The following is a 22,283-nucleotide window of genomic DNA, read 5'->3' on the forward strand; positions in this document are numbered from 1 at the left end:
CCAACATGTCTGGGATTTCCATGCTGGCTATGTTCACAAGTCCTGGAAAAATACCTACATATTTTTCATAGACCAATTCATTTTTCCACATGAGGGGATTAGTACATTGTAATCAGTTCATTTTTCATCTTTTGATAAACTAAGCTTATTAAATTCAAGCCTCTGATCACATATTGTATCATACAGCATCCTCTCTAGCACTAAAATCACTATTGCAATTCCCTTCTGCTCCATCTCGGGTTTGTGAACAGTGTTTTAAAAATACAGTCGCAGGAACTGTATGCCTCATTCAAAAAGCAATCTCAGCGATGCTATACATAGAAGGCAAACCCCCTTCATGTGCCTCGTCAGTAAAAGACATGACCAAAAGGCAGTGTTTCTCATTCATAGGAAACAGTATGTTTTTACAAACTGCTCTCATCCAAATCACAGTGGGTTTTTTGGTGGAAACTTCTGGTGAATTAAAAGTACTCTGACCCCTGCAGGTGCTTCGGTAAACTGACACGAGAGGGCTGACAAGAGGGAAGGAAGAACCTGCATTTTTGAAGAAACAACACAGAACTCCTTGCTTGGTGCGTTGCTTGACGTGGAAGTATTGTCCATTTGCTATAACATTCAGAGTTTGAACGCTTGTCTAATATGACTTTAGGGGTTCTTTGCTGACCTACTGCTTTCCAGAATTCAGCAACACACAACGCTTTTAGTTGTTTTCAAATTATACATTGGGTTTGTTTATACCAAAACGCAGAACCTTTAGAGAGATCAGCTTGTCTTTTGCTTTCCAAACCTGTTAAAAATATATCAGAGTATTAGTTCAAATACCATTGCCCAGTAGATCGCTGTTTGTCCATTCATTGTTGAGGTATGTAAGCCATATGGCCCTAATCCATGTAATGTATGCTGTATCGATGGTGTTTTATCACAGTAATGGAGTTTCACTGAAAAACAGACCAATGTCTTGCAAACTATTGGGGCAAATTAAAACACTGTAGCTCTTGAAAAATAATCAACAATTTAGTTTAAGTTCTAAACAGTTCTATACAGCCTGATATTCCACTACGATAAAAACATTATTTTTGAAAATAGACTAATATGCCAAATGTTTTCTTTTAGATAAATACGGAAGTGCTTTATTTTTCAACATCGTGTTACATGGCTGCATTATTTCCATTAGCAATGAGCCTGTGCTAGTAATAGGGAATCTTTGTTACCAGTAGGTATTTGGGCTGGAGTGAACGACAGTGACTTACAGTGCTTTTAAAACATACCGAAAGGGTATGCTAGTCCTGACGAAGCTTTACACTAGTTTCTTCTCTTCCCGGTGGCACCTTGTCCTTTGCCTTTGTCAATGGGGAGCTTTGCCCTTCAATAGCAGCTCCTTGGTTGACATGAGAACTGGTTCTTTCTGCCAAAGCGGGACGAGCGCGTGGGTCTGGAGAAACTGTAGAAGCCATAATTTTGGCCCCCTCCACAATAACCTGTATTAAGTTGCCAGAACCTCTTTCCCAAATCGTTGGCACGGGTACATGCAACCCAAGCCTTTCCATGCTCAGCACCCTGCAGCAGACAAAACCCACCTGCGAAGCGAATGGCTTCACCCTCTGAACGGCCACAGCTCCGCGCATTCCTGACCGCGGGATGCGCTGTTCCCAGGGCTGCCTACGCACCTTGGGCAGGGCAGGACACGGAGGCGGCAGGTCCTGCTCTGAGATTATACCCAGGGGCTGCCCTGTGCAGCCAACTACCTCCCGTTTCCCTCCGCCCGGTCGCTGCCGCCCGCGGTTACCGAGCGCAGACACGGCAGCGGCTCGTCCTTCGGTAACACCGTTCCTGCTGGTTTCCCTACGGTCGCCCCTTCGCCCCGGCTCGGGGCAGGCACCTCCTGCCCGCCGCGCTCCTCCGGACCGCCGAGCGCTGCCGCCTGCCGGTCCTCCGGGGCCGCCGCCGCCGGGCCCGCCGCGGCAGCGCCCCGTCACCGCACCGCCCGCCGCGGCCCCGGGCCGCCCTCGGCCCGCGCAGCCCCAGCGCTCCGGGCGGCGCAGGGGCAGCGACAGGAGCCTGTCGGCTGGGGACCGGCCGGCAGCCGCGGGTGCCTCTCGCCCGTGTGCCGGCGAAGAGCGCCTGGCGGACTGGGGGTAGCTTTCGGTGCTGCGGTCGGCGGGCTAGCCGCGGCACCGCCGCTTGTTTACGAGCGGGCGGAGGGGCGGCCCGGGACAGCGTTCGGGGTGGCAGAGCAGCCCCTCCCAGCCCCGCGGACCGGGTCCGCCCCGGCTCCTCCGCACCCGCGGGGCACCTGGGCGCGCCGGGGACGGGACGGGACGGGGCGGGGCGGGGAGCGCGCGGCTCTGCCCTCCCGTGGCGCCAGGGCTGAGCGGGCACGGAGCCGCTCCCCGTCCCGGATCCCCGCGCCCCTCGAAAAGGCAGGCGGAGGAAGAGGAGGAGGCTCCCGCCGCCCGGCACGGCGGGGCCCCTTTCGCGATTCCCCCCGCTGTTGCCCTGCTGTGGCTGCACCCTTCGCGGGGCCCTCTCCCACCACGCCCCCGGTGTTCCCCGGGCCGCCGCCAGCCCGTCCCCGCGGTCTGGCGCCGTCGCCTCACTCCGCTCCGCTCCGCGCCTAGAGCCCCGGGAGGGGGAGGGGAGGGACAGGGGGAGGCGGTGGCGGCGACCGCTGTGGGGCCCAGGCTGCTCCTCGCCTCCGCTGCGCCTCTTCCAGCCCCGGGATCTGGTGCTGCGGGGGGGCGGGAAAGGGAGGGGGCGGAGCCGGCATGGGCAGCAGCCAATGAGAAGGCGCAACCCGGCAGCTGGGGCGGTGCGAAGGCGGTCACCGCCCAATGGGGGAAGGGCAGAGGGCGCACTCGGAGCGGGGCGAGAGTCAGGCAGGAGGCGAGTCGGGACTCGGGCAGCGAGCGGGACACAGCCGCCGCCGCCGCCGCCTTAGCCGGGGCTCGCTCGCAGCCGCTCGACCGGACGGCGCCGCAGGACCGGGAGCCGGTGGGTGAAGGACGAACGGACTGAGGGACGCCGCTTCCCGGAGGGGGCAGCGGGCGGAGCCGCCGTCCGGAGGAGAAGTTTGGCCGAAGCGGCCGCCTTCGCCGAGAGAGGAAACTTTCCTCGGGGGGCCGGAGGCGGGGGCGGCGGGAAGGAGCCGCGGCGCGCTCGGGTCCGCCGCCCGGTGAGGGGGCTTCCGAGAGGGTCCCCCCCGGCCCAGGCCGGGCTGCGGCGGCTGGGATGTACCTGGCAGCGGTCTCGGCGGGGAGGAGACGCACGGGCGGAGACGTCGGCTGGCACCTGGCGGCGGCGGGGTGGCTGTTCCTGCTGGCTCTGCTGGCCCTGCTGCTGGGCGACTCAGGGACGCGGGCGCTCGTCTGCTTACCCTGCGACGAATCCAAATGCGAAGAACCGAAGAGCTGCCCCGGTAGCATCGTGCTGGGGATCTGCGGCTGTTGTTTCATGTGCGCTCGGCAACGGAACGAGAGCTGCGGTGGAGTCTATGGGCTGCACGGGGCTTGCGACCGGGGCTTGCGCTGTGTCATCCGGCCGCCGCTCAACGGAGACTCCATCACCGAGTACGAAGTGGGCGTCTGCGAAGGTGAGAGACGGCGGGACATCATCCATCCATCTCTCCATCCCCTGGGGTGGGGGTACCCGCTAGGCGGCGGGAAGGGAAGGAGGGCGCACCGGCGCCTAAGAGATCTTAGACGCCGGTGCGCCTTCCTTTCCTTCCCGCCGCCCGCCTGTCCCATCTGCGAGCGTGTCTTTTTAACCCTCCCTGTCTAAAAACAGACCCAAAAAACCCTACTTACAAGTTTTACACTCGATTTTCGTAAAGACTGTATCATTTCTCTATTTCCGTAGCGCTTTACTGGTTTGCTTAATAGCTTATACCAGCTACTGATGCCCAACTAAAATTCCTTGATAAAGGACTCGGGAAGGGTTTGGCAGATGGAGATCGGCGGAGGTCAGTCGTGCACACATGATGCCTGTTCCGGATTCCCTCCTCTGTAAGGAAACAACAAAGGCTGATCATCTGTTATAAAGTTTTCCTTCCTGTTCCTGTCATTTAATATCTCCCCGTCCGTCCTGCTCGATATTTGATAAGGGGTGTCTTTTTCCCTGCTGGACCGTCAAGGGGGTGGGAGAAATACCCACGGCAAAACTCCTCTCAAAGTCACTTTATCTTCCTGCCGGCTACTTGGTGAGGTGGGTGATGAATTGGTATGAAATGCAAAAGGAGTTCACCCCCACTTCAAATTTTGTATCTATCAGAGTCCCTAAGACTTATTTTTAATGTTATAATTTAACAAAGGCTAGAGGCAAATTTTTAGTCTCTTGTACCTCTAGTTCCCTTTTCCCCCCAAGTTGAGGGAAAACATGGCGCTCTAAAGAGATTACAAATAACCAGTAGTTTGGGACATGTATAAATGTATATGTGACTCGGAGCGGGAGCTTCGACAGTTCTGGAAAAGGAGAGGGAGGCAGTCTCCTCTCGGCGGGTAGAGGGCAGTAGAAAGTCCAGAGAGCTGGTGAGGCAGCATCTGTCCAAAAAAACTTGCGTTTAAAATGATGTACTATTTTGAGAAAGCTAAACTCGGTCATTTTTAGTGGACAGCTGACCTTTGTCCTGGCTCTCATTATTAGTTTAAAATTCCATTTGCCTGCATAACCAATGAATTGCAAGCCACAGCAGAGCAGGGCAATGTGTCTCGCCTGTGCTACAACCAGTGCCATCAGCCTCATCCGCTGATGCTTTGGTAGGACAAGTTCCAGGATTAAAAGCTATGTTGTTAAACAATTAAAAATGGCTCTAAAGTCTTTTGAAGACCTTGTTTGAGACCATGTTGGTGAATATGTACATTGTTGCGGTCTCTCTTATTTTTAACATGTATCGGAAAAGTTTTCATAAACAGAAAAGTACAACCAAAGGTACTTTAAAATCTACCTGGTTTTGGAGGAGTTTCTTTTGTCGTGTGTTTTCAAGTAAAAGCTTGGCTAAAACAGCTTCCCCCATTCCCCATGGTTAAAGGAACTAAAAGTCTGCAGTCATTAAATGCCTTAATGTTCCAACTCCCTTACTGTATCACAGTACGGACAACTCTGGCAGTTTAAGAGTATTTCATTCCTTTGAAGTGATGCAATCTGTACGTTGCTGTAGTTCAACTCATAACACGTCCCATTTACTGTAGAAAATAGTATGAAGCATTTGTTGGCAAGATTGCATTTCAATTAGTGTTGTGGTTAGGAACTAGATCCAGCTGTCCCTATAGGAACAGTTGAGGAGATAACTTATCTATTTAATTTTCATTCTCGTAAATGAAAAGCAACTGAGCTGAACTGTCAGCCTAATAAATAGTCCTGGAATACCTATTACTGGTATGAAACTGCCTCATTCTAAGGAACAGAAGCAATGTGCTGTTCTTTGTGGTGCTTGTTGTGCACGCGGTGGCAGCAAGGATAAAAGGGGACTTACTGTACTGCCTCTGATCGCAAAAATGAGGTTGAATAGCTCTGGTTTTTTGATTGTGATGACCTAAACAGTTGTGCAGTTTACAGGCACATGTGCAACAGGCTAGGGTGGTGATGCCTGATCTGTGAGCCGTGCCGTTATCTGCTAACGGAGTAAAGGCTGCTTTTTTTAATTGTCTTGTCCACTGGGAATGCAAACCCTTTCCTACCCCAGTTTGGGGAGGAGGAAATGGAAGTGTCTTGCAAAACTGCGTGAATAGAAATCAGTGGTTTTGCTCTCCTTCCTGTCTTTAGCCTTTTCTTTCATTGCAGTTTTTTACACTGAAATGACCCCTACTGGCTACAGTTATAAGCATGTTTTTTGTATCAGTGTTGAAGCTTCATTGGTGTCTTATTTCAGAGTATCAACACATACTAGGCTACAGAAAACTCTAAGAGCTGAAATAGCAACAGGTAGAAATACTTGTTTGATAACTTAGTTATAGTATTTAATGCAATTGACATGAGTTAGTTTATAAACTCTGAAGGAAGTTCTCATTCATGTCACCACCTTAACTATTCACATCTCTATGCAGTTCTGAGGCTCAGTTTGTGTCATCCCAAAGTAGGTAAATACCCTTCCTGAATGCACTTATACCCTTAGTAAACAATTCTGAGGTCAGCTTCTCCTGGTGGCTACTTCTGAAGGGCATTCTTGAGAGAGTTTGCACAGCTCCAGCATGTGTTGGCTTTATAGGGATGCTGCTGGATTGGTTCGATGAGGTGTGTTGAGAGCCTACAGCCCCTTCCAAAGAGTCTGAGCATTGAGAAATTTTGAATGCAAAGCAGGAACTGCCCCTTGCTCTGCCTTTGAAGGTAGTCCTAGAGCCACTACTGAATTAGACTGAAGTTCTCCAGAAACACCTTAGCCTTGGCTTCTGCTGCAGTGCAGCTGGGCAGGACTCTGGCTTCCTGGGGGATCAGAGAGCCTTGGAAAAGTTCTGCTAAAGAAGTTTGGTTACTCTGTGAAGGCATTTCTTGTGATAACACTCTTCTTGTTTCATTTACCATGCTTCTCTGGTGCTATTAGATGAAGGGGCCTAGATTGCTATGCTAAACTCTTCAAAGACATGACAATAGCATATAATATAACATTGAAAATGAGCTGAAATTATTTTTAACTGAGTAATAGAAACATGTTTTTGCAATATATTTGAAATGCTTAGTTAACAAAACTCCTAGTCTTACTGTGTTTTTAAGTTTCTTTTAAGATATACTTGCATATAAATTAGCCTCTAGATACATATTAAAAGAAGGTATTTCTGTGCCAGTAACTTACCAATAATATCTAGTACTTTGTTTGGTTTTGGTTTATTGTTTTGTTTTTAGTGGGGTTTGGGTGTGTTTGTTTATTTGGGGGAATGGGGGATACAGCTATTGCTGTATTCTTTTTGCTTACTGTAGGTAGTTTAAGGCTTGCCTTGAATACTTGAGGCTTCTCTGCCTAGTGCATAGCTTCTGTGCTGGGGCTCCCTTGGGACCAGGAGAAAGCTGCTGTAGCAGATTTTAGGCAAGTGTTGGGAAAGTATGTGAGTTAATCTCCTAGTACAATGGCAGAAGCTTGCCTTCCTGTGGCTAATCCTAGTCTCATTTATTGAACTGCATCTTTTTGGGAGTTTGAAGCATTACAGTCTGTCTGTCACTCCTTGTTGCAGCAAGCCAGGAGAGCTTGGATGTGTCCGTTGTCCCTTTCCCCACCTTTAAGCCTGCTGTGGACTAGTTTTCCTCTCTTAGAAATACGTAAGGGCACAATATATTGTATGTAACCAAAGCACAGTGAAACTGGAGCTTGTGAGAAGAAAGGACATTTTGAAAACCCAGCTTTTTTCAAAATTTGGAAGAGGAAACCTAAGCTTGTTTTTGTTTTGCTTTGTTCAGGCATTGGTTTACATGTATGCTAATGGAGTTCTTTCCTGCTTTTCTGAAGTAGGAATAACTTGGTTACAGACTCGATAGTATTTTTATCACAAGTAGTGCTGATACTTGTAATTTCTGTAACTAGTACCTTGGGAGAATTTTGTTTTCAGTTGTTTTCAGTACTGTGCTCGCTATCTAATGGATCAATGGACCCAAAGCCCTCAACTTGATGCTTTATCTCCAGACAGTCTTCTATACAACATGATTGGCTTCTTGCCTTTGATGCAGTCCACACCTTTAAACATTAGGCAGTATTTTGCTTTCAGTACAAGTTACTGAAATTCAGGTAATTGAGAAGTCACATGTCGGTAACCCAGTTGTTTATATCTCTTTGGACTGGAGTAGCATTGCCCAGGTTTCTTATCTTTTTGTTAGGTTGGGGTTTTTTTCTCACTTTGTTATGTAGTGAGTGGCTGGGGAAATGTCCAAGTGGTTCTGATGTCCATGTGTGCACAGAGAACTTTCTCCAGTAAATCAAGTGTTAGAAGTGATGATGTAATTGGGGACTTCATCAGTATTAAGTGGTGCACCAAATGGTTGTTGGCATGAAGGCAGTCAAACTACTTTGTTCAAAGGCTGTCAGCAATCCAGACTATCAGGGAAACAAATGGAAAAATTATTCATGTTTTCAAAAAAGAAAATAATCAGAAAAATTATTTAACTTGTGAAACTGGAATGAGAAGTAGTTCTCTGGTGAATGTTCAGCTTCTGATATGCTAGTCTTGATCAAATTTCATAGTCCCCTTCCCTTACTCCCCCCCCACCAGAAAACTCTTACTAGGAGCATGCTGTCTTCTCTACGCACAGACTGGATAGTTTATAAGCTATTTCTACTCTGTATTCTGTCAATGTGGAAATCTCAACATCACTAAGAACACGTAACTTTGAGTGTGGCACGGAATTTGAATTGGATCAGGTGCTTATTTGACTTGGAAATGGCTTCCTCTCTGTTTGTGGGCATCATATTTTGATTTTAGAAATCACTTTGTTCTAGTATTTCAACAAAAATTAAATGGAAGAGTCTAACAGATATGAGGAGGGATGTTGATGCAATAATTGATGCAATAATGTGGCTGTTGTGGATCAGCACAGTTAGTTCAAAGCTAGAAATCTCACCATGGATAGGCTGGATTACTAAATGTTTTAACTTCTGTAAGAGGAATATTCTCTTTTAATTTTTTATATTTTTTTAAATCTTTCATAAGCATCCTCCATTTATGTGAATTTTTCCACATAGAAAGTGATTATTTCATCAAGTTCCCCAAAATCATGCTACTTATAAAGATTTTTTTTCTAAGCTACCTTTAAATTCCCCCTAGGCATGTTTGCTAGCTTAAGTACTCTCTAGCTGATTCAAGGATTCTTGCATAATTTAACTTCTTGCCTAGTACTTAGTCAAGCAAAATGTCATTTTACTGACAGGCATATTATGCAATAATTAATCCATTAATATGGTTCAAAAATGCTTTCCTCTTCCCTTCCTTCCTTTGTGCCCCTCTCAAGCATTCTTCATCTCAATAAGTAAAGTTTATAGTATCTTGCAGATAGAACCGAATGTTTCTCTGTTTTAATGGATTAAATACTTTGTAGAGGTGACCTATTAAATGTCTCTTGTGACTTATAAACTGCTTTCATTTGAGAATGCATTTAATCCACAGGGAATGTAAACTTGGAAATGGTGAACTCAGGGTTTTGCCTGAGACTTTGAGTGACACCAGTTGTGTAGCCTTACAATACTGGAATTTGGAAAATGACTGACTGACACTGACATAGAAAGCTTATGTATGTGGACAAACCAACATAAACTAAGATTGGAAGATAACTTTGGATAAAAGATATCTAGGTTAAATTCCGCATAAGCATAGGGATTAAAAGATGGTCCCTGAGGGAGCTCTTGTCTGAACAGACCAGTTTGGCCTTGTCAGGGGAAAGTAAATCCTCAGTAATGTTTTGAGATGAATGGAAACAGTTCACACCTTTACCAGGGGCAATATTCAGTCCCTAGCAGCTTTCACTGGATGTACTGGACACTTCAGAATCTGCAAATCACTAACACCTTGTGGGTGAGCATACAAGTCTTTAATAGGAAAACAAATGGGAGCACAGGGTTGTGAACAGAAGGAAAAGCACTGGCTCACAGGCATGCAGCAACTCCCGTGTTCTTAGTCATTTCCTAAGCTTTAAGCCTTATACAGCCAGCTACTGTGATACTGTTAGGCTTCAATTGGTGGTTGGGTTTTGTTGTTGTTGTTGTTTTGTTTGTTTGTTTGAAGGGTTTTTTTTGGTATTAGTGAAAAAAAACTAGCAAGTGTGATGTTTCTAAATCCAAGAGAACCCATTCTGTTGAGTCACTTATCCTTGAAATGAATTAAACTTCAGTGTTTTGCTACAGGCTGTGTGATACTCTCTTCAAGATTTTTTTCAGAAAGGATGGATGTGAGCATGTTGGAGGTATTTTTTTCCCCTCACTGATGGGCTGTTGATAAAAGTCTGGGGTCATACTGATAATGGTGTTACACGTGGTAATGTAAAATGTGCTGCTTTCATAATAGAAACACCAAACTTTATGTCTATCTCTAACTTAGGTTTTAGAAAAAGAAAAAAGCCTTGAGGCTAGTCCTAAATCCAGGGTAGAGTTTCTCCTGTAGTCTCCTGTAGCTAAGAAGTTGGGTGCAATTCCTCTGAAGCATCTTGCAATTATGGTGTTCAGTGATGCTGCATTAATGACTGGGGGTAAAAGTGGCAAAATATTTAAGATATTGTGTTTCTTCTAATAGTGTGGACTGTTCTTGGTATAGTTTGCTCAATTCATAGCCTTGTTCCAGAATTTGTCTTTGGAAAAACTTTTCCTACTCCTGTCAGCTTTGCCTCTGCCTAGCAGCTGCAGCAAGCAGCCAGCCAACTACTTGTTTGCAGTGAAGCTGATGCGTGCTGCTGTACATGCAGGCTTCTGAAGTGTGTGGGTGCAGAGTGCAACTTAAAAAATTGGAATTTTAGCCTCCTTTGGAAAATGGTTATGAAGGTTTGGCCCTCTTCTGAGGCCTTAGCAATTATTTTTATAAAGAGTTTTCTAGAGCTAGAGGAAAAATCTGCTACAACAGCTGAAATGTTGCTGTCTGTGCTCATTCTAATGAGGGCAGTACTGGCAGAGGCTCTCTCTGATCAATTAAACCCTGAGACATGGTGTAGTGTTTTCAGTCAGCTATTTGCAAAGAAAATATGGTTCTAGTCATAGGTTTAAAATAATTTATTTGTCTTTTTTCAGGTGTGTAAATGCATCGTGATTTATCATTTCAGACCATCTTTGGGGAAGGAAGGCTATTGGAAGTACCATTCAGTTTTATTGTAAGAAGCCCTAATAGTGAAAGTCCTAAAAAAACAAAAGCCAAATTAAACACACCTTTCCTCCCCCATCCATCCTCTCCCCACCTCCACTTCCCTCACCAAAAAATAAAAAAAGAGAGGCAGGTCATGGTACTTTGAGAACTAAAATATTTCAGATAGTGTGGGGAAGGGAAAAGTTTAAAACCTGAAATAGTTGTCCACATCACATGCTTCACTTAACATTTCCATTTATCTCCTTGCCTCCCTCAAGGCTTCTGTGGAGTTTCTGATAATTGAGTGGAAAGCTGGTCTGTTTAAATACTTTCTGCATTCCTTAATATGAAATAACTGTCTTGAGACACATGCAGAGCTGCTGCAGTGAAAATCTTCTCACTACATTGCAGATTTGATCACCTGAGATGCATGCTCTATTTTGGATAAACTAAAGCGGGCAGTCAGATTTTAGACAAGCCTTACATATATGTGTGTTCCTGAGGTATCTAAATGTTATGGTACAGTTTTGCTTTCTAACTTCGACTAGAAATTTTCTCAGGTAGCTGCAAAACCCTTTTGTACTGCTGTACATTCCACATAAAGACTGGGTCTTGGAAAGTAGACCCTTCCAAAAGATGGAAAAAATGCTTTCTCACAAAATTCTCAGCTGTGTGTCTTGCCATAAAAGTTTCTACCGGTTGTAGTCCTTGGTTCCTGACTTCATAGAAGGAATAAGTTGTGAGAGGCGAAAGGCTTGAAGCCAGTATATGAGCTCAAACTCACTTCAAGGCTAGTCTTCCCTTCTGCTGCTTTTCAAGGTCTGGGGCTGGGTTTCAAGCATTCTTTAGTGGTGATTAGTCATTTCTATTGTTCAGCTCCTCCAAAACATGCATTTCCTTTCCATCATTCTTTTTTCCTGTTCAAAGAGAAGCCAAAGCCTACTGGCAAGAAGTATTTCCTTTTTTTATTTTAGCAAGTCTCTAGGATCCTTTCAGAGTCTCATACCATCTTAATGAATACCACTGATTTGAAAATGCTTTTGTGTAGACCAGTGTGCTGGAGTGCTGGGGCTCAGACCTTGGGTCTGGTTTGATGGAGGAGCTTCGGGAAGGTTCTTCCTCCACCAGTTTCCAGAGGGCAGTACCAGTCTCAGTAAGGATTGCTTCTCTGTCACTGTGAAACCCTTCTTTCTTCTCCTTCAAATGCAGGATCTAAAAGGATGCAAGAGTCTGTAAGATGTGACTTGGACTATTTCACTTTCAGACCAGCAATGTCTCTTTGCTCTTTCAGCATCCTGAGACCTACCTGTCATGCTAGGAAATAACTGAATAACATGCTGCAGTTAAATGTAAATTATGGGAGTTCACTCAATTCACTCCAGTACTTTTCAACAGTGATATTTTAGTGACCGCTTCAGTGTGTTGTTTGCTGGTTTGAGGTGATGCATTATCTTTTATAAACAGTGAAGGAGAACAGTATAGCATTTTCCAAACAATAGTTGATATTCCTTAAATGCCCAGAAAGAAAGAGGAAGGTTGGGACAGGATACAAAAGAGAAGTTTCTTTGCTGAGCAGAAGGAATTGAGAACTTGAAAGAAGGGAAAGCAAAAGTTTAAGCAATGGAGAAGGAGTCTCTGAAAAGATCTCTTCTTGTGCTTTTAGCTTGCACCTGTTTTGAGATGATCCTTTGCATATGGAGACAGTAAATGTAACAATAGTGAGGTATGGTGTGCCTTAAAAATAAGGCTTAAAGTTAGTTTCTCAGATACACACTCTTTTGAAAGCACAAGCTGCTCTTCGGGTGAAGAAGATAAATGCTTCAGTCTTGAGCATCATGCCTTGCATAGTGCTGTGTTGTGAGTGCTGGTATGTAAGATTTAGTATGAAAGAAGTGATGGAATGCTGCTTGCCAGGAGATATATTTCTCTGATTGTTTCCTAGACTGGACTTGTTTAAGGACCTCTTGTTCAACTTGTTAATGCCTTAATCCTCTTCCCTACTTTTAGATGCGTGCTATGACAGGACTTGGGAGTTCAGCAACCCAGAGCAGTATGTGAATTTTTAGCAAGCTAAAATGTTTGCTTTGCAAAAAGCAAGTGATTATATGAATGATAGAAGAAAATGACAAAAGTTTGGAATCAATGAGAAATCTCTCCTCCCATGGCTTCCTTATGGTATGAAAGCACACTTAGAAGTTAAAAAGGTATTATGTCCAGGACTTAACTTTGATCTGAGTAAATGCAGAACTATGTTATTATCTGAAAAGGCAACTCGCCTGATTAAGTTGGAAAGAGTGGGGATCTGCATGTAGATAGAAATTATTTGAAAGAGAAATTACTTTGAAGCTGTAGTTACCAGCCTGCTAGGAGCATTTGAACTGCTTTAAGGCGTGTGTGCAAAAGGTGACTGACTGTATAACAAGAGTCCATTGACAACTCAGGGCTGCTAAAAAATATGGCCCTTCCCTTTTTTGTCCCTACCTGATCATGCTGGCACAGTGAAGTGGTGAAAATCACAGCTAAACAAAGATCAGTTTGGATGAAAACTAGCAGTATACTTGGGCTTCTTTTCAGCTGGATTGCTTCTAAACACTCAAGAATGTTAAACACCTACTTGATTTTTGTATTTTTGGGTGTACTAGAAGTCAGCTAGGAGATAAGATGTGCATACCAAGGCTTAACAGACTCAGATTCTCACATTTGGGTTTTGTCAGCCGTACCTGCAGAGAAGTAAAGCTTTGACAATTTATCATATCTTAGTTTATTCCTTCATATAATTCAGATTTCTGAGATGTAGGCACGAAAGACCAGTATCCTGAAAAGGAAGCTGTAGAGAAGGTGAAGCAGAGCATGCAGGAAAATGTTTGTGCTATAGCTGTCCCAGGTCCCAAATTACTGGTGTGTAAAAGTTTGTTTTCTGGAATAGTCCACAGGACGTGATGACTTTTGGGAATAATAGAGGCTAGGTTATATATTTTGTTCAAAACATGATTCCATTGTCAGTTCAAGTATTGCTGACTTCTAAAGGAGCAAGCTTGCTCTACTGGACTACCATTTATCTGCATCAAGGACAGCACTGGATGCCTTTGCATCAAGTAACCAAAGCTTTGAATTGAAGTGAGACAATTGAGCTACATCCCTCATGTGAATGCTTTCATCTGGTTGTACTTCCCATTCCAAGGAATTTTGTTCTGCCTATATTGATGTGATGTCTGAAGATTTCTCTAAGTGGTAAACAATTATTCATTTAATAGGACCTTGAAATTCTGTTCATAGAAGGAGAAAATCAACTAGAAAAAAAAGTCTTAAGTCTGCATCAAAAATCATTCTAGACTTTGCATTGATTTACTAAACTAAAATAAGCTCCTGTTATGTGTTTGCTCCTTCATTGATGGAAATCTTGTTTCTAAATGAACTTGTGTGAAAAGCAGGCTGGTAGAAGATGTGCAGGCTAAAACTGGATTTGCATTCTTCTTGTCTGAATGTAACTTTTGTATTCACACCAAGTAATGAAAAATACCTTGTTTCAAGATTCAGAAGATGTTAGAAGTATAGTCTGTTTCAGAAACAGGGAGCAACCCAAAGCATTTTGTTAGACTGATCTGGATGAAGCTGTGATGCCTGAGGTTACAGACTTTGAAACAGTGAGTCTTGGACTGTAGATGTAGCTTTTGTTCTTGTTGTTACGTGGATTACTGCTGTGATTTCTAAAATACAAGCTGTCCAGGCTGTATTCCGGCTTCTCAAAAACAGGATGTATTATTGTTCTCCAAATTCTCAGGACTTTTTTTTTTTTTTTTTCCTCTGTATGCATGGCCTCCTCATGATGAAAGTGTCCTAAGCATTACTAAAGGGGCATCTTCTTTTGAAAGAATTTTAATAGTTTCTCTTCAGGAACTTCTGCACTTCCTTTGACTTTCATTGATACAGTTGCTGTATGGGATGATAGGTTAACATTAGCTAAAAAAAAGAAATTACTTCCTGGGGTTAATGACTACTCTTCCTTTGCTATTTTTATGGAGTAGAAGAGCCATGAAGTTCCCATGAAGATTCCCATCTTTATGTCTATAATTGACTTTGTTGTTTGTCAGTTCTTTATTTGAGCAGGATACTTTGCCGGCTCATAATAGAAAGCACGCAGTTGGTTGTACAGGGAGAAATATACCTGTGAGAATCTTCTGTGATGCTTCCTGTAGATCATGTACAGTACTGAACTGGTAAACAGCTCTTTCCAGGTGGTGTTTTTTTATTTTCCCCAAAACAGGAAAAACTGCAAGTTAGCAGATATTCTTCATGTTTCTGAGTGAACAGTACTTACATGCCAACCTCAGCATATGTGTGTATATACTGTTATTTACTATAGATTTTCAGACTATGGTTGAGCATGAGACTACTGAATGACAAACAGTTTGTATTCAGCTGTGGCCTCTCATACCAGAGGACAGCTTTTGATAACCCCAACAACAACAAAAAAACCTACCCTTCATAACTGGAAGATGGTTTAACTTTTTCAAAATGTATCTTGGCAGGATCTGTATTGGAAACTTGCTTGTTGCTAGTATATAAAATTGGGGTAAACTATTTAGAACACACAATGTGAGTGCTGCTGTTGAATATAAGGATGTAAAGATTGAAAATATCTATTTGTTCCTCTTGTCATTACTAGAAGTCAGTGGATTTTGTGTGGCTGTTTTGTAGTACTTGTTTTATGGACAGACAAGCTTGGAAAATTATCTGGTGCTCTGTAGCAAAGAATACCTAATGCCTAGTTTAGTTTTTTCAATCTTGCATAAAAAGCATGTGATAGGACAAGAGGGAATGGCTTTAAAATGGAACAGAGTATGCTTAGATTAGGTATTAAGAAGAAATTATTTATTGTGAGGGAGGTGAGGCACTGGAACAGATTGTCCAGAAAAGTTGTGGATGCCCCATCCCTGGAAGTGTTGAAGGTCAATTGGAAGGGACTTTGAGGCTAGGTCTAGTGGAAGGTGTCCCTGCCCATGGCAGGGGCAGTGGAGCTAGGTGATCTTTAAGGTCGCTTACAATCCAGGCTGTTTTATGATTCTGTCTTGCTTGAACTTCTGAGTTGGTGGGATGTTGCTGTTATGTGAACTGGACCGAAGAAAACTGAGATTTTGTAGAACTGGTAATCTTACTGAAAATCTGGATTGATTGGATTTACGTCTCTTTCTGGAGCCTCCTAAAAGGAAAATGGGCATTTTTGTAGTGGGAAAACCAGTTACACATATTTGATGGGACTGATTCAAAAGGCACAGTTGTTTGAGCAGAGGGACTCATTCTGGCCCAACTATCCCCAGCCCCTTGACAGCAAGGAATGCAGTGTGCTTGATCAATTCTCCTAGAATATGTATGATAATCCAGGACTGCTGGAAAACTCACTTTTGGTCATATAATGGAATCAGAGGTCTGGCATCTTGCAGCATTTTTGTAATAAAAAGTTATCTCCATGGAGTGGATTCTATATGATGCATTTTTTAATCCTCTTTTAAAATGCTCTCTTTCTGACTCAATTTTGACTTCTATAACAGCTGCATATTCTGTCCAATGTTCTCACTTCCATTATAAATATAACTTCAACTGCCTGCAAAAGTTATTTCTGTTAGAATAGCACTCATTTGTACTACAACTATGCATTTCTCTGAGATGACATAGTTTTTCGTACAGATGGAAGGTAAACAATGCCAGTTGCTGTAGCAAAATGGGCAATAGAATAGCTGTGAAACATGGTATTTGGCAAATCCCACTGCTCATATTAATCCATGATTTTTTTAATCTGTTATCTTCTGTCTAGTGCTACGTTGAACTTGATGTGAATCACATCCAACTCCAAAGCAGCTGAATTTATGTACTACAGCTGAAATCTAATAGTGAGCAAATTCGTTTGTTTATTTTAGATGAAAACTGGGACGACGATCAGCTTCTTGGATTTGAACCATGCAATGAAAACCTTATAACAGGTTGTAACATAATCAATGGGAAATGTGAATGTGACACCATTCGGACCTGTAATAATCCATTTGAATTTCCAAGCCGGGATACTTGTCTGTCGGCCTTAAAAAGGATTGAAGGTAAGCACTCATCTTCAGTAATTCAGAATTAGTAATTTTTTCTGTGCAGTTGATGAAAAACTAGAATGTAGTTTAGTATGTTTTAGGATGTCTTGTTTAGTTTCAGATACACATGGTCTTGTACTTTTCAGAAAAGGGGTGTATGTTGTAGAGGAAGATAGTACCTCGGTAAGCTTGGCATTCCAAATGCTTAAGTTTAAGAATGGAAGAAACTAATAGTTGGTGATTTGTGTGCTATGATGTTTGCAGATTTTAAGACTAAATGGTTCTGTTTGTAGTTCGTGGTAGCTACCTTTGCATATTGTTAGCTGTAAAGCAGTGTGAAATACTCACTTTAGATGTATTGATATGACTGAACCATGAATAAATGCAGAGAATTTTAGTAGTAAAGGCCTAGAAAAAGTAGTTATTGATTATACTTGTATCTTTTATTATATGAATGCATGAATTGCTATTTTCTTTAAGTTTACATAATGTAACATTACCTTAATGCTCATATTTTACAGTTTATATGTTCCTTTGATTAGACTTGCATTAGACCTGATATGTTTTATGTTTATGCTTCTGCATACATCCATGTTTGTTTTGTTTTTGTTGCTTATGGCTGAATTGGAAATGAGTTGGCTCAAATATATCTGGCTGGAATTAAATTTTTGTGGTGTATTTCTAGGATTGTTTTGAGCAGTTATCAAAAGTGATCTTGGACCCTTTCTGTGATGCTGTAATGGACATGCGTTATTAGTCTACTTTAAACTTTAATGCTTAAAGTCATATTGCAGAAGTGAATGTATTTATACGGTTACTGGCTATATTTAAGGTTACTATCTTTGAGTTAAGGAAGTGTAATATGATGTCATCTGTTGTATTTCTTTTGTGATAAGAAAATTGGTTTTGAGCTACAGACTTTAAACAAGGAGATATTGTGAGAAACTGCTGAAACATGATCATTGGTCAAGATGTTGCTCACTAAAGGCATACAAGTGCTTTGTCTGGGCTTTTTGTGGTTTCTTTTTAGCTCTAGGAAGAGCAGAGGCCGAACCTTTCGTCTTTTGTTGCTGTAGTCGTGGGCTGTAGCATGGGTTCCTAAGTAATCTTACTCACCAGTTCTTTTTTAACTTGTGAATGTGTGACTAAGTCTGTAGTAGTTCAGCAGGACTCCATTGGAATGACAATTCATCGTGTGTTTAACTCGCTATGAAAATCTGCTTTGGGTTGCCTTTCTGTACTTTGCAGCCTCGGAAGAAATGGACATAATTTGTGGAATGGCATAGCTAAAGCAGGTTGATTCTTTGTGCCACTTGCAATCTCTTGTTTCAGCTAAATTTCCATTCTAAAAAGAACAGCATTTCATACTTAGCCATGAGGTGAACTGTTTGGTATAAGAGCAATGTTTCAGTTATTTTTTCAGAGGTGTAATTTTTTAACTTTTTTAAAATTTGTTTTCTTGGTTTTATTTCCCTGGGGAGTGGGAAGGGTGTTCTTCGAAAGCCTCAGACTATAGGGCACCAGTAGAAGTATTGACCTGTTGACTTTTTAATCTTTCACAATTTGGAAGGATGCAAGTGTTGAAACAACAATGGTATCCTTAAATACCAGAAATCTGGCAGTTACAACTTCAGTGTTAATAACAGTCCAGCTTTTACTCATAAGAGTGTGGATTTGCATTTTCATCTTTAGATTACCAAACAGTACCACTGAGGGATGTCGAAAGTTAAATCCCTTTGTATTTCCTATAGATGGGCAGAAGTCATAATGTAACTTTGATTTCTGCATTTGACAGATGTAGTCTGTCAAATCTGCCTACTGAGTCTTACACTGTAAGTGCTTATTCCCTCTTTCTCCAACTAGGATTGGTAATTGAATGCTGACTGCTAATAGATGTTGTTTCTTTAAATGCATTAGTTCTTGTTTTGATAATTAAAACCAAAGTAATGCTTCATCCTGTACCTAAGCTAATGGAAAAGAAGAATAACTTTTTTCCACTAGTGCTTGCCACGTCCCTGTTTGCTAAGCAAGCCAAGTCTCTTAGGTAAAATGGAATAGACACTTTTGTGTGTCTGAGCCAGTATTTGCTGTTTGAATATTTCAGGCTTTCAAAGTTTAATAGTCTGAAAGTGGAATTCATCCATTTGGAAACTCCACCTGAAACATGGCTTAGGTAGTATGCAAACCAGAGGACTCTCTGAGCATGTTAAAATAAAGAAATCTTTCAGTTTCTTGAAAGGCAAGCTAAATCTTAAACTGTAGTGTCATGTAAAAAGGGATGATTCATAAGATCTGTTAAATATGTCAAATTAAGATTTTCCTGAAATTCAAAGTACTGATGTATACTTCACTCTTTTGGCTTGTCTGTTAAAGATAATAGCAGGAAGATTTGAAACTAATAATTTAAATCTTCAAATACTCTAATAGAATCTGTTGCCATGGAAAGTGGGACCAAGGGAGGATAATCTAACTTCCCTCTCCTCACCACACTTTGCATGGATAATTAAATACAGAGTGTGATTAAAAAGACATAAGTTGAGCACCTGAATGATGGATACAACATAATCAGTTTTTGAAGAAAACTGTAAGAGGAAAAGTGCCATCTAGCAGCTAGTTCCATGAGGATATAACACAATCAAAAATATTTTGTTATTCAGTTACATATCTCTCTGCAAGATTTTTGATATTCATTATACGTTTATATATCATTCACATGTTGATGAACTTCCATAACACAACTGAGGGAAGGGACAGTACTTAACGCCATCCTGCTGAGGGGAAAAGTGGGTAAAGTAACTAGGTAGCTTTCCTTCTACTTATGAAGATAATCATGAAGGAGGAAGGTCCTACCTATCAAGGGAATTTATTTTTTTTTATGGCAATATTGTTGTTAAAAGGAAAGCTGAAATAGATTTGTAATGTTACAGAATATGTGATAAACTGGAACCTAGAAAATTACTACAGCACCCTTTCTTTTGTTGGAATTTTTTGTCGTTTCCTTGAAAGAAGGAAGGGTGCAGTTAGTCTGCCCAACCATACTAAGTATACATATGTCCAGTCACAAGAGATACTGGGCCTAATGCAAAGCATTACCTCTATCAACCTGCACTGCTCACTGAAAGCCTGCAGATAAGGAATCTGTTCTGTAAATACAATCTGACAAATAACAAACAGTAAGCTGAAATCTGGAGTCCCATTTCCGGATGAGAACACACTAAGGGGTTGGAGTTTTGCATGTATTTCATTTCGTTGTGTCTTTTTGTGCTCGCACCTTCCCTTTCAAAGAACCATTGCAGTCATCTTCCTTCTTTATCTGGTTTGTCTTAAGCTTTTCAGGCTGTATGTGGTCTTCCCTCCTGGGCTTGGTGTCAGTTCTATCTTGCTTACTCTGCTAACCCAAAGTTTTCTCGTTAGCTTCATGTAGGATCTTTCTTGCCCTGTTAGCTTGTGTCTGCCTGCCTTCCTGGGTTTCTCATATTTCGTTCTACCTGTACCTTTCTCTGTCTCCTTTTCTTGCTTTCTTTGCCTACCTATTGCATTCTGTTTGCACCCCAGTTCACTTAAAGCAACTTTTTCTGTCCTCCCTTCCTGAAATCAGGCTGCATAGGCTTTAACGTCGCATTGTTTAGATGTTACTGACAGGGCCTAAAGCCATGTTCTTTATTTTGTCTCCTTGAGTCTTGCTTTACCCTATTCTGAGGAAGGCTGTAATGAGAAGAGTTTTTTTTAACCTCTGCTCAAATGTATGTAACCTCTGTAGGGGTGCTGATGTCTATTTGCAAGAAAGTATGGCGAGGCTCAAGTGCAGTCTCAGTAAGACAGGTACTGAAAGGCAGTTGTCACCCCCGTTCCTTGGTTTCCTGCAAAACAGTAGGATTAGATAAATTTGAAAGGATTGATTTTGTCATAGAATTTGGTAGCTAACTTCTGTCTAATTTTCATGTAGGTATGCTGCAAATGTTCAAAGAGTTGTTACTTCAGTAGAGTATCATAAAGCATATTTATACCTTAGAGGTCTCCCCAACTCAATTACCAGGCTTGAAGTGCCTGTTTCTCTACATGGACCATCAGTGACTTTTCGTAGAGAAGATTTGTATAGAGAACATGAACTGTCCTACTGTGAGGGAATGCACATATTTGGGGCTAGAAAGAAACTGTCTGGAAAAGCTATTGCATACCTAAGTAGTAATAATAATAATAATAATAATAATAATAATAATAATAATAATAATAATAATAGATTCCTGTGTTGGGGTGGTTTTTTTTGTTATTGTTGTTTAAAATGCTTTTGGTTATTGTCTTGACGAGTGCCTGCTCTGATATGGTTCAGGAAATCCTGTGTTCTTGAGCTTGGAAAGCTTGTTTCTATTTAGGAGATTGCTAATGATGACAGCTTGGTTGAACTTGGACTGCTGGAGTGGACTGTGAAAAATATGGCCACAGGGTAGAAAGTGAGGAGATGCTGCTGTCTACTGAGCACAGTAACAACCAGGAGTCTAATAAGCTGCATCTATGCCTTCTTGCAGTCATGATCTGCAAAGAATTAGCTGCAGATGGCACAGAAGAGTCAGTTCTTAAGACATTATGTGAGATACTGAGGATTGAGGGTGGGGGAAGTAAAAGAGGAAGTAATTTTTTTTTCAAGATAAATTTGTAGGGCATTGATAGGTAGTAGCATTGAAAACTTGTAATGTAGTGTCAGTCCAAGTAGCTCAGAATCTAGTTTGACAGACTGCATTCCAGTTTTGGAATCTTCTGCTGTCTCTCCCTCTATGCCTGACTCTGGCACCAGTTCAGATGGCCCAGCAGAGCTTCAGAGAACAGGAGCTTCTTCAGTCCGCTCCTCCTCTTCTGTGCTCTCATGGGCTGATTCTTCAAAGGCATCATCAGGTCTTTGCAATGATAACTCACTTCTTAAAAAAAGTTTTCTGCTAGAACAACTATCTCCTCTTCCCTCTGGGAAGTGAGGGGAAAGTTGTGGGTCAGAGGCATCCTGTCTTTCACTAGGGGGGTTTTACTTAAGGTTGGGTTCTCTTCAACTGGGTTTACTAAAAACTTCAGTCTGCAGATTCTTTCAAAGATAAGTGCTTGCTTTGATACTACCAGGTACTGATGTGACACAGACAAACATGATTTCCAGAGAGAGCGTAAGTGCTTCCAGTTATAGCGATAATGGTGGTTTTGTCTTACAGGTTCTCTCAGTGTACCCTTGAGCTCTAAGAGAAACAAATTGACTTTATCAGTTGTGCTCTACCAAAACCATAAGCATTTTCCATGTCAAAATTAAACCCAGTCTTTATTCAAAGTAAATGTGAAGGATGAAATTTGTACCTTTTTTGATGAAAGATGCGATTAATGTACTAGGTAAGCCAACATCCTTCACTTGCATCTCTGTCCACATGTAAAACCTGCTGCTGATACAGAGTTATTCAAACTGTTATTTTAAGGGTTGCTTCTTGGTTAACTGGCTTGC

The 22,283-nt window shown here is 42.2% G+C and overlaps 1 protein-coding gene across 1 annotated transcript in view; it reads left to right on the forward strand.

The window, feature by feature from the left end:
- Nucleotides 1-2,875: 2,875 nt before the first annotated feature.
- Nucleotides 2,876-22,283, forward strand: part of CRIM1 (cysteine rich transmembrane BMP regulator 1) — a 170,933-nt gene continuing 151,525 nt past the window's right edge. Inside the window, exons 1-2 of the mRNA XM_027735057.2 lie at nt 2,876-3,589; nt 16,652-16,825. Coding sequence (XP_027590858.1) covers nt 3,229-3,589; nt 16,652-16,825 — 535 coding nt within the window. The 5' untranslated portion in view covers nt 2,876-3,228. The remainder of the gene's footprint in view (nt 3,590-16,651; nt 16,826-22,283) is intronic.

Source organism: Pipra filicauda, unplaced genomic scaffold, assembly GCF_003945595.2.
Source record: "Pipra filicauda isolate LSUMZ 115617 unplaced genomic scaffold, ASM394559v2 scaffold448_size536912_pilon, whole genome shotgun sequence".
NCBI lineage: Eukaryota > Metazoa > Chordata > Aves > Passeriformes > Pipridae > Pipra > Pipra filicauda.